The sequence below is a fragment of the Schistocerca americana genome, chromosome X (genome assembly GCF_021461395.2).
Source record: "Schistocerca americana isolate TAMUIC-IGC-003095 chromosome X, iqSchAmer2.1, whole genome shotgun sequence".
Lineage (NCBI taxonomy): Eukaryota > Metazoa > Arthropoda > Insecta > Orthoptera > Acrididae > Schistocerca > Schistocerca americana.
The window spans coordinates 223,422,234-223,434,893 of NC_060130.1; the positions used below are offsets into that span (position 1 = coordinate 223,422,234).

General features: G+C 43.8%; 1 protein-coding gene across 1 annotated transcript in view; it reads left to right on the plus strand.

The window, feature by feature from the left end:
* Window positions 1-8,905: 8,905 nt before the first annotated feature.
* Window positions 8,906-12,660, plus strand: part of LOC124555783 — a 51,668-nt gene continuing 47,913 nt past the window's right edge. The window contains exon 1 of the mRNA XM_047129837.1: window positions 8,906-9,105. Coding sequence (XP_046985793.1) covers window positions 8,934-9,105 — 172 coding nt within the window. The 5' untranslated portion in view covers window positions 8,906-8,933. The remainder of the gene's footprint in view (window positions 9,106-12,660) is intronic.

The following is a 12,660-nucleotide window of genomic DNA, read 5'->3' on the forward strand; positions in this document are numbered from 1 at the left end:
AGTACGTTAGCCTCTCCTTGCGATCAACTTTGCCTCTAGGTGTTGAGAATGAACAATAACACAAAACACCCACCTTGCGTCAGCTCAAATGGGAAACGGATCAAAGGCATCGGCTTCTCTTCACCTACGAGTGCAGTATCTGTGTGACGCCTGGTGACCGTCGAAGACATGTGTGGAGAGGCCAGGTACTACTGTAATGCAGGTGTCAGACACGCGCGTACTGAACATGGCAGCACATCGCAACTTAACCGACTTTGAATGTGGTTGATAATCGGTGTAAGCGGCTTGGATCACAGCATATGGGAGATTACACGAGTATTCGGGTCTCAGAGGTCAACAGTGTTTAGGGTTGATCTTCAGAATCGCAGAGACACTGTTTTCACACTCGTAAAACCGCCTACAGGACGACCACAAGTGTTTGACGAACTGTCGTCAGATGCTATACGGGGTGATCGACGGTCTTCTGTGAGTGAGATATGAATTGGGGGACAGCTAACCTTTTATATCACAATCGCATGGAGACAAATGCACACCATACGCTTCTGCACATCACATTATAACCTGCCTCACCGTATTTGTTTGCTGTTTTTTGATAACCCGATCAGTAGTTTCACAAAATCCTTTCGTGACTAATGTAAATGAGACATTCCTCGATGAGAAGCAGTTAGAATAACTAACAGACGTTGTATCATGTGAAAAAGCTTTCTGCTTACCTAAAAATTGAGGGTCATCCTCTTTCAGTCTTTGCTCTTAATGCTTCAGATGCCTAGGGAATGATTCCTTGCACCAAGAGGTTTACTGGATCTTTTACATCTAAAACATGTTGTCATAAATGAAATGCTTCAGGTTCTCTCTTCAAATTATCATCAAATTTTACCCGTTTCGACAATCTTCAAACACTGCTAAGTTTTGTATTTGTTTGTTCCAAACAATTTAACCCTCCTCACAACACACATTGGCCTACAAAAAAATTAAGAATCCAGAACACACAGTCGGACATCAATGTAACGTAGTACACGTACACACCATAGGCGGGTATGTAAATGATTAGAGCTCCAATTCTCTCTGACAGGTAGAACAGCCACCAGAGTGCATTAGTGTTCTTCGGGTTTAGTGTTGTTAGCTGGCATGGTAAAGCGTATAAGAAGCGTGAATAGCATGAGACGTTGAAAGGTCACTGTGAAATACACGGAGATGTCTCATATTCGTCTGAGAGAGCGTTATTAAAACCTGACAGAGTTTGAAATGGACCTCATTATGAGTCTCCATTTGACCTGATGGTCGAATTTGCAATATCTGTACTTGTGAGGCATTCGGATGTGACGGTGGTCTCCAACGCATTAGAGAGGCACAGATGTGTCAATCCTGTTCTCATCTTTATGACTTCATGTCACGCCTGGTAGTGACTGAAGGAACTCTGACGACACAACGGTATGTCACGAACATAATGCTTCCTCGTGTGTTACGACTCTTGCGACAGTATCGTGGTGCCATTTTCCGACAGGACAATACCCGTCCACAGAAGGCACGTGCCTCCATGAACTGACAGTGATGATGAGGTACTCCCGTGGCCAGCAAGATCGCCAGGTGTGTCACCGAAAGAGCACGTGTGGAACGAGCTCGGATGCCAACTCTGTTCCAGTCTCCAGGATATCAAAGGCCAATTACAACAGTTTTTGCCAGCATGTTTCAGGAGAGGATGCAACCGAATCAGTGTATGCATACAGGTCAGAGGGGTGCAACGCCATGCTGATAAGCGGGCTAATTCTGCCAAGTTCTCTGCAAATTTGACTCAATTTTGTAATCACAAAAGTAACGTCGAACACCCTCTCAACCCCTTGAAGTTCCTTTTTGTTTTGTCCTTCCCTTCTGGATGTTTCACTTTTTCTGTCAAGTAGTCTACACGACCTACTTGTCTTGTCTGCAAGGTTCCACAATGAAACTTCTGCAAATACGGCGAAAGCTTACAATGAGTGTCCAGAGTATTTGAAAATATTGGAATTTTAATTACATCGCCTTACTGACAGTAACCAGTGTATTTACTCCCATTGTCAATTATAATAAAATAAACGTGATCCTTCATACTTTTCAAAATATTCCTTCTTCAATATTATGTAAAATATACAATAGAGAGACAATTTTCAGATAATAGAAAACTTTAAATACAAGATATTCATAAAACCTGGAACTGAAAATGATAATTATTATCTTATTGGGGTATAAGTGCCCTCTAGTTGCGCTGGGAATGTTAGTTATTACTTTATTACATAAAAACTTGCGAAATCTTTCGTTGCAAACAAAGCCAGTAAAGTGATTTTCACGCTCTCAGTATTATTGACACTATAAATGTGTGTTGATATTTTTTTCTGTTTCTTTAAGCGTTCATTAACGACTCTGTTAACACTTCCAGTATTTACTTTAGGCAACTGGTTTCGAACCTTTCTGGTCCATTTTGAAGCCTGGCTTACCGAAGTGGAAACACATGCTTTATAAATAACTACAAAATGAATGGACAATCCATATATGCCAATTACAGAGTCAAATTGTGTGGATGGGCGTGGCCATAATATTTATGTGAGGCAAGCTTCAGTTAGAGATGTGCCATAACATCAACATGTCAGCATTCAACGATATGGAACTCGTATGTATTCCGACTGACTTGCTTGCGACTGACTTGCTCACGCAAGTATTAATTACGCACAACAGGTGAAGCAAGACTAAAAAGCTTCCAGTGAACATTTCAATAACAACTAATTACAAATTAAACAATAGAACTGTGTACTGTTTTCCATGTATTCCTGTAGAGTACTGTAAGAACTGTTAAAAACTTAAATGAAACAGTTATTTACTGATTACTTGCCCGGTGGATTAGCGTCGAGGCCCGGTGTGCCGGCCAGTCTGTGGATGGTTTACCATCTGCCTTGACGAATGCGGGCTGGTTCCCCTTATTCCGCCTCAGCTGCACAAACACATTCTCTACTTACGCGTAGACCGTAATTACTCTACCACGCAAACACTACGGTTACACTCGTCTGGGAGGAGGGAGGGGTCCACTGGGGGCCGAACCGCAAAATAACCCTGGGTTCGGTGTGGGACGGCGTGGCGGCGGTGGGGTGAGTGGACTGCTGTAGCCTGTTGTGGGGTTGTGAACCACTGAGGGCTTCCGCGGGGTCTAAGCCTCCATACAATACAATACAATACTGATCACTTATTGAAAGCTTACACGATCTTTTGTCTATGCCGTGACAACCATTGCAAGAAAAATAAACATGTATACCCACTGGACAGTTAACCTCATCTCATTTGTCACTGATCGGAACCGTAAAATAAACATTTCCGCTTACTTTCGTGACACCATTAACTTCAGTTTCCTCTGCTGTTGTGGACAACGAGGTATCTGCCGTTCCCCGATCTGTCAGGAATTTCATTTTCATAGGCACCTTCCTGATCTTTCATCATTTAATTTTTTCAGTTCTTTGCGGAAATACAACGAATTGAATTTATTGTGGTCTCAATAGGAAATGCCGTGTACTGCGCAGTACCACCCTTACGCAGTATAATACACTGAGGTGACGAAAGTCATGTGATATCTTCTGCTATCGTGTCGGAAATCGTTTTGCTCGGCGTAGTGCAGCAGTTCGACGTCGCGTGGACTCAACAAGTCGTTGAAGGTCCCCTGCAGGAGTACTGAGCCATGCTGCCTCTATTTCCGTCCACGACTGCGAAAGTGTCAGTGCAGGATTTTGTGCACGAATTGACCTTTCGATTATGCCCCACAAATCGTCACTGCGATTCATGTCGGGCGATCTGAGTGCCCAGATCATTCGTTCGAACCGTCCAGAATGTTCTTCGGACCAATCGCGAACAACTGTGGCCTGACGACATGCCAGATTGTCATCCACAACAATTGCATCGTTGCTTGGGAACATGAGGCCCATGAATGACTACAAATAGTCTTCAGTGAACGATCGGTTCAGTTTGACCAGAGGACCAGGATCCAGTCCACGAAAACACAGCCCACAGATTTATGGAGCCATCACCAGCTTGCACAGTGCCTTATTGACAACTTCGATCCATGGCTTCGTCTGGTATGCCCCACACTCGAACTCTACTAACAGCTTTTACCCACTGAAATGGGACTCATCTGACCAGACCACGGTTTTTCAGTGGCGTAGCTCCAACCGGTATGCCCACGACCCCAAAAAGGCGCTGCAGCCTATGTCGTGCTATTAGCATAGGCATTAGCGTCAATCGGCTGCTACTAAACCCCATTAACGCCAAATTTCACCGCACGTATACGTTCATCGTACGTCCGACATTGATTTGTACTCTTACCTCATGCAGTGTTGCTTGTCTGCCAGCACTGACAATTCCACGCAAACGCCGCTGCTCTCGGTCTTTCAGTGAATTGACGGTAGTAAGAGGTGATGTGTGATGTTTGGTATTCTCGGTGTACTATTGGGACTGTGGATTTCAGAATAGTTAATTACCTAACGATTTTCGAAACGGAATGTCTCACACGTCGAGCTCCAACCACCATTCCGCGTTCAGAGTCTGTTAATTCCCGTCGCGCGGTCATAACCACGTCGGAAACCTTTTTACGTCAATCACCTGTGTACAAATGACAGTTCCGACCATGCAGAGTCCTTTTATACCTCGTGTACGCGAAAGTACTGCCATCTGCATATGTACATATCGCTATCCCACGACCTTTGTCACCTCAGTGTGTATAGAAATTTCTGTGTCGTCCGAACAAGACAGTCAGGGAAAAAGCACCAGAGGCGCAAAGATGCGAGCTGGTGCCAGTGCCATAGAGACTCGCCACTTGCGCGAGTTTCCACCAGCCTCACAGGCGACACTGAGGAAGAAGATATCGACTTCGCCTCGGCCAATTGCCGGCCGAGTGCAATCCGCCAAAGACCGGACGACAACGGACAGAAGCCTACTCGGAGGACAGATGAGCAGCTCTCACCCACTTGGTTATAGATCATCGTCCAGGGCTGACTTAGGTAGAGAAGGTCGTTTAGTGAACTCTTAGAAGGAAACAGACAGTTGCTGTAAATTGCATTTGCTATGCACTGTGAAGTTTACCTACGATTATTTGCACTTGGCCATTGAGGGCCTTTTTTGTGTTTTATTATATGCAGTGTAGCAGACTTCATTACTCAAGAACTCGCAAAAATAAGTAAATCTTTTTGACTCATTTGTGTGAGTTTGTTATCCATTTGTTGGAGTGTTATAGAACGCCGGCCGGAGTGGCCGAGCGGTTCTAGGCGCTTCAGTCCGGAACCGCGCGACCGCTACGGTCACAGGTTCGAATCCTGCCTCGGGCATGGATGTGTGTCATGTCCTTAGGTTAGTTAGGGGACTGATGACCTGAGCAGTTAAGTCCCATAGTGCTTAGAGCCATTTGAACCATTTGTTATAGAACCTTCGTTCTCCTATCCTAAAGCTGTGTAATAGTGGCAAGGAGAAATTGTCTCAGCACTGTTAGTTAGTTAGTTAGTTACGTGTTCCATTGATAAATAGCACGAAAAAACCGTTATGATGTGGAACGTGTCAACTGTACAAGAAATGCGCACAGGAAAAAAGTTTTTTTTTCGTTTTATGTTTACATTGTAGTGTTATACCTAAATATTTCTGTTATCTATCCCATTCTCTTAAACGGCACAAAATGCAAATATTGTATCTCCAGTATTATTTACTCATATTCAAGAATTCATCTATGGTATAGAAGGAGTTGTCAAGGAGGTATGATTGCAATTTGTTTTAGAAACTATTACTGCTGTCTGTCAGACATTTTATTTCATCTGGTAATTTATCAAAAAGTTTTATAGCAGCATATTTTACCCCTCTCTGTGCCGAAGATAGGTTAAATAAAGGATAGTGTAGGTCTTTCTTTTTTCTGCTATTGTAATAATGAATGTCGCTGTTGATTTTAAACTGGTCCATGTTGTTGAGAAAAAATTTCATTACCGAGTAAATGTACTGTGAAGCAGTAGTAAGAATTCCTAACCTTTTAAACAGATGCCTACAAAATGTGCGACTATGAACCCCACACATTATTCTAACTACTTTGTTTTGAGCAGTGAATACCTTTTGCCTAAGTGTTGAGTTTCACTGTACTGCACCGGAGGCCGTTTCATGAACCCACAAACGCAGCCTACCGTAACAACAGTGGCAACGCGGTCTCCCCAGCAGTAGCGACGAGGCTTTTACAAAACTGGCGTATAGGGTTTACCAAAGAAATGACGCCAATATTTATAAAGTTCTCTAGTCTTCCTCAGTATATTGTGCAAACTATCTATACGGACCTCAAACAGTCAGTATTCTTCCGTAATGCTCGGTACTGAAGAATAAAGCCGGCCGCGGTGGTCTAGCGGTTCTGGCGCTGCAGTCCGGAACAGCGGGACTGCTACGGTCGCAGGTTCTAATCCTGCCTCGGGCATGGGTGTGTGTGATGTCCTCAGGTTAGTTAGGTTTAAGTAGTTCTAAGTTCTAGGGGACTTATGACCTAAGATGTTGAGTCCCATAGTGCTCAGAGCCATCTGAACCATTTTTTTTGAAGAGTAAATACTGAGCGTGTGAGGGCTGCGTAATAGTATATGTGAGTGATAAGAGGAAATGAATTTCTGAGTGACCTATAATACACAATGCAAGTAAAGAGTGCGAGATTACTCATAAAACTTAAATGTACAACCATAGTACATTTGATTTGGTATTAATGTTATCAAACAACTCTCTCGAGATCGTGTTCGTAGTCAAAATAGGTATACAGGGTGTTACAAAAAGGTACTGCCAAACTTTCAAGAAACATTCCTCACATACAAAGAAAGAAAATATGTTATGTGGACATGTGTCCGGAAACGCTTACTTTCCATGTTAGAGCTCATTTTATTACTTCTCTTCAAATCACATTAATCATGGAATGGAAACACGCAGCAACAGAACGTACCAGCGTGACTTCAAACACTTTGTTACAGGAAATGTTCAAAATGTCCTCCGTTAGCGAGGATACATGCATCCACCCTCCGTCACATGGAATCCCTGATGCGCTGATGCAGCGCTGGAGAATGGCGTGTTGTATCACAGCCGTCCACAATAAGAGCACGAAGAGTCTCTACATTTGGTACCGGGGTTGCGTAGACAAGAGCTTTCAAATGCCCCCATAAATGCAAGTCAAGAGGGTTGAGGTCAGGAGAACGTGGAGGCCATGAAATTGGCCCGCCTCTACCAGTCCATCGGTCACCGAATCTGTTGTTGAGAAGCGTACGAACACTTCGACTGAAATGTGCAGGAGCTCCATCGTGCATGAACCACATGTTGTGTCGTACTTGTAAAGGCACATGTTCTAGCAGCACAGGGAGAGTATCCCGTATGAAATCATGATAACGTGTTCCATTGAGCGTAGGTGGAAGAACACGGGGCCCAATCAAGACATTACCAACAACGCCTGTCCAAACGTTCACAGAAGATCTGTGTTGATGACGTGATTGCACAATTGCGTGCGGATTCTCGTCAGCCCACACATGTTGATTGTGAAAATTTACAATTTGATCACGTTGGAATGGAGCCTCATCCGTACATGGAGAGCATTTGCACTGAAATGAGGATTGACACATTGTTGGATGAACCATTCGCGGAAGTGTACCCGTGGAGGATCAGAAGATCTGTGTTGATGACGTGATTGCACAATTGCGTGCGGATTCTCGTCAGCCCACACATGTTGATTGTGAAAATTTACAATTTGATCACGTTGGAATGGAGCCTCATCCGTACATGGAGAGAATTTGCACTGAAATGAGGATTGACACATTGTTGGATGAACCATTCGCAGAAGTGTACCCGTGGAGGCCAATCAGCTGCTGATAGTGCCTGCACACGCTGTACATGGTACGGAAACAACTGGTTCTCCCGTAGCACTCTCCATACAGTGACGTGGTCAACGTTACCTTGTACAGCAGCAACTTCTCTGACGCTGACATTAGGGTTATCGTCAACTGCACGAAGAATTACCTCGTCCACAGCAGGTGTCCTCGTCGTTCTAGGTCTTCCCCAGTCGCGAGTCATAGGCTGGAATAATCCGTGCTCCCTAAGTCGCTGATCAATTGCTTCGGACGTCTTCCTGTCGGGACACCTTCGTTCTGGAAATCTGTCTCGATACAAACGTACCGCGCCACGGCTATTGCCCCGTGCTAATCCCTACATGAAATGGGCATCTGCCAACTCCGCATTTGTAAACATTGCACTCACTGCAAAACCACGTTCGTGATGAACACTAACCTGTTGATGCTACGTACTGACGTGCTTGATGCTAGTACTGTAGAGCAATGAGTCGCATGTCAACACAAGCACCGAAGTCAACATTACCTTCCTTCAATTGGGCCAACTGGCGGTGAATCGAGGAAGTACAGTACATACTGACGAAACTAAAATGAGCTCTAACATGGAAATCAAACGTTTCCGGACACAAGTCCACATAACATCTTTTTTTTATTTGTGTATGAGGAATGCTTCCTGAAAGTTTGGCCGTACCTTCTTGTAACACCCTGTGTATAACATTCAGTCTCATCACATAACCTTGTGCCTTTCAACCTTTGGTCGCTTATAGTTTTTTTAATGTGCTAGTTTTAAGGATGAATTGCAAGAAATTTTTCACATTGAGTCAATTCTGTCAAAATGGATGTCGCGGTAAAGATCCCCGGCATAGTCATCGTGTGGCTTCTACAGCATCAGCGTGTAGATTTTAGCCCGAGGATGGGTGTAGAGATTGAGATCGCGTTGCGGCACGTAGAAACTCGGGGAAGAGGTGCTTTCTGGCCGAAGAATAAAAGGCGAGCGGCGGCGGCAGGGCAGGTGCTGGAGGGGAGAACCGGCCGTAGGAAAGCAGAGGCGGCGCTTTCGCTGGCCAGTCTCGGCGCTTAGTGCTCGCGATGAGGGCGACCAACGTGGCTCTGGCCGCGCTCTTGCTGGCCCAGCTGCTGGCGGCTCGCGCGCAGGACGGCGGGTTCGAGCTGCCCGTGCAGCTCATCGGCTTCCCCGTCATCATCTTCGCCGTGCGCGCCTCCAACTTCGTCAAGAAGCTCGCCTACTCGCTCAACCCACGTAAGTCACTCTGCGACTCCCCACTCGACTCTGCGTCGGGGGCGTCATTTGCCGCAACAACAAATCCGATCTACTCCAGGACACTATTCTCAAACCTTGTCGCTAAGCAAATACAGGCGAAATAGGTTTCGTCTTCTCCTTCGGAGCGGAAAGTTCTGAAATTGTGGAACGACTGGATTGTTGTAATCGGGAAAATTTTAGACCATTCGAAAAGATAAAATAAGAGCAGCGCAGTAGAAGTGGGTGAGTACGCAGTACCAATAATTTCTTCGCATCGTCATTTTATAAATAATAAGTTCCTTCGTACCACTGCTGCTCACACTCCCTTTCATTATTTTATTCGTGATTCTTGTCTAGCAAACATATATAAAGTCTCCAGAAACTGAACGGTAGATAGACGTTGTCTTGAAACCTGTCGAACAATTTGCAAGTTTAGTCTTATAGTCTCCTGTGGAAGAACTTTCCCTGTCGCTTGCCTATGATTGAGGAACTGCTGTGCGGTGTGGAATCCTTACCAGATAGGATAAATTGAGTATATAGAGAAAGTTCAAAGAAGAGCAGCACGTTTTGTATTATCGAGAAATAAGGGAGGGAGTGTCATTGGCATGATACAGGATTTGGGGTGGATGTCATTAAAACAAAAAACATTGCGACGGAATCTTCTGACGAAGTTTCAATCAGCCGGCCGCTGTGGCCGAGCGGTTCTAGGCGCTTCAGTCCCGAACCGTACTGCTGTTGCGGTCTCATGTTCGAATCCTGCCTCGGGCATGGATGTGTGTGATGTCCTTAGGTTAGTTAGGTTTAAGTAGTTCTAAGTCTAGGGGACTGATGACCTCAGATATTAAGTCCCATAGTGCTTATAGCCATTTGACCCATTTTTGAAATTTCAATCACCAGCTTTCTCCTCCGAATGCTAAAATATTTTGTTGAAGCCGATCTACATAGGGAGAAACGATCATCATAATGGACTAAAGGAAATCAGAGCTCGCACCGAAAGATATAGATGTTCGTTTTTTCCGCGCGCTGTTCGACATTGGAATAACAGAGAATGATCGTGACGATGGTTCAAATGGTTCAAATGGCTCTGAGCACTATGGGACTTAGCTTCTAAGGTCATCAGTCCCCTAGAACTTAGAACTACTTATACCTAGCTAACCTAAGGACATCACACACATCCATGCCCGAGGCAGGATTTGAACCTACGACCGTAGCGGTCTCGCGGTTCCAGACTGTAGCGCCTAGAACCGCTCGGCCACCCCGGCCGGCGACGATGGTTCGATGAACCCTTTACCAGGCACTTAAGTGTGATTTGGCGAGATCCACGTAGATGTAGATGTAGATTTCTCATTTTTTTATACAACTGACTCTATCATACAGTGATATTCATCTGAGTAAGTTCGTTGCGCCATCCTTAGGTAACGTTAGTTCTACTTCATTATCACACTTTCCTTCAACGTCAATCGTGTTTATAACCTCTTCTGTAGACATTGTACAAGTTGACATTTGTCTTTCAGGGTCTAACGAGTTTTTAATGATACTAACTCCGTAATTTTGTGATAGGATTCCTCATTTCCTGAAATAACACAGGTGCACATTAAAGGACTGTGGGTTGTAAACATTTCTGGTAGCTGGGAGCTTAATATGGTAAGGACCTTGTAAGTGTGGAGAGTTGGACATATGGCGTACAATGGGAAGTGACTATACGCTCAGTGAAAAAATTTTAGTTTATAACCAAGGAAATATGATGAACTATCAGCAAATTCCTGAATCTCAGAGATATTCTGCGAGTAGAGGTTGTTGCAACTACTTACGCTGTCTGTAATACTATCGATAATGAGCTAACGTTAAATGTTGAAGCTATCGTGCACCATTGCTAATACAGAGCAATCACAGTCAGCACGATTCGACTGCCACCGTAAATCTCTCTCATTTCTGAAAGCAAGAATATCAACAAATAACCCGCAGTAGCTTTCTGTTCCTACAGTTTCATAGTGCTTGTTTAGCTGTAATACCATCAATGCGGTGCCTCTCGTGATCCCGATTTGAAGAATAGGTAAAGTTGCAATCCCGCAGCTACTTTCTTATCTTAAATTCCTTACTTCCATACGGAAATGCATTTTTACATCTTTGCCTCAGAAGCCTGAAGATTGGGGTTCTTCTTAACTATGCGTTACATGAGAACTGTCTCAGAATTTCTTGTTCATACACAGAGTGTATCATAATTAATGGCGTAAACGCATACAGTTGAAAGTTCGCGATACTAGAAGAAAAAAAGTCTCAGTAAACGTAGGGTCGAAAATGCATACCTTAAGAGCTACGGACAAGTTTTCATCTTCGATACTGTGAAACAAATCTCTTGTACTGCAAGTTATTTGCTTTCCATATTTTGGGAAGTAGTGGTATGGACCAAAAGAAGAAAAAAATGTCCAGCAAAGATGTGCTCTAAAACGCATACCTAAAAAGTTACGAGCGCTTGATCATTAGAAGAGTTGTGTTTCAAAGTAGCTAAGATGAACAAGTGGTCATAGCTCGTAAGGAATGGAGTTTAGGGCACATGTTTAATGGACTTTTTTTCTTGGTTTCGTCCATACTTCCAGTTCCAAAAATGTGGAAAGCAAAGAACTTGCTGTAGAAGACAATTGTTTCACATTATCGAAGATGAAAAATTGCTCGTAGCTCTTAATATATGCATTTTCGACCCTATGTTTACTGAGACTTTTTTGCTTCTAGTATCGTGTACTTTCAACTATATGCATTTACGTCATTAATTATGATACATCCTGTATTTATATTCATTCCATTGTACTATAATGAAATGGAAGCTAAGCTCTTGACATTCGTTTTTAATTGCCTGGATGGTGTACGTATTTCCCTTGAGGTCGCACAAAAGTCTTGGAAAATAAAACGTCTCTGTCCGTCTCGATATCGGCGTGAGGCTCACGCCAACTTTCCCTTCCTGTCGTAAAGTAAAAACTATTTTGTTCTTCATCAATTTCGAAACTGAAGAAAGAAAAGACGTGTAAACCTTATATAAGAGACCTCAGTGAACCAATCTCAACACATTGTGTGGTGGAGAAAAACTACTGGATGAGAAGCGAAGAAAACGATTGTTAAAAACCAACTGCCGAGTCACAACACTGATACACAGTTCCTCCACTGAGGTGACACGTTAGTCCTCAGAACGAACAAACAAAAAGAAAGTTGGCTACACTCACTCTAAATAATCTGCAGTTTTTGCCGCTGTTAAACTGGTGACTGCTAAAGCTGGAATCGCTGATTAACGTAAGAAATATTTCAGAGCAATGCCCTATGCAAAAAGAAGGCGAAAAAATTGCCGCAGTGTTTCGAAACAGAATCAGCCGAGAAACGTGTCTCACTAGTATGCACAAACACGCTGTGAGGTGACGAAAGTGGAGCGGGAAAGCTCGAAAGATGCAACGCTGACATCATATTGCTGTCGTAAGCTACAGAAACGGTCAGGAGAGAGTTAACTGTACGTATTAGAACGTCAACAGACTGAGCCATGAAATAAAGGGCCTGCAATGAGAACCTTCT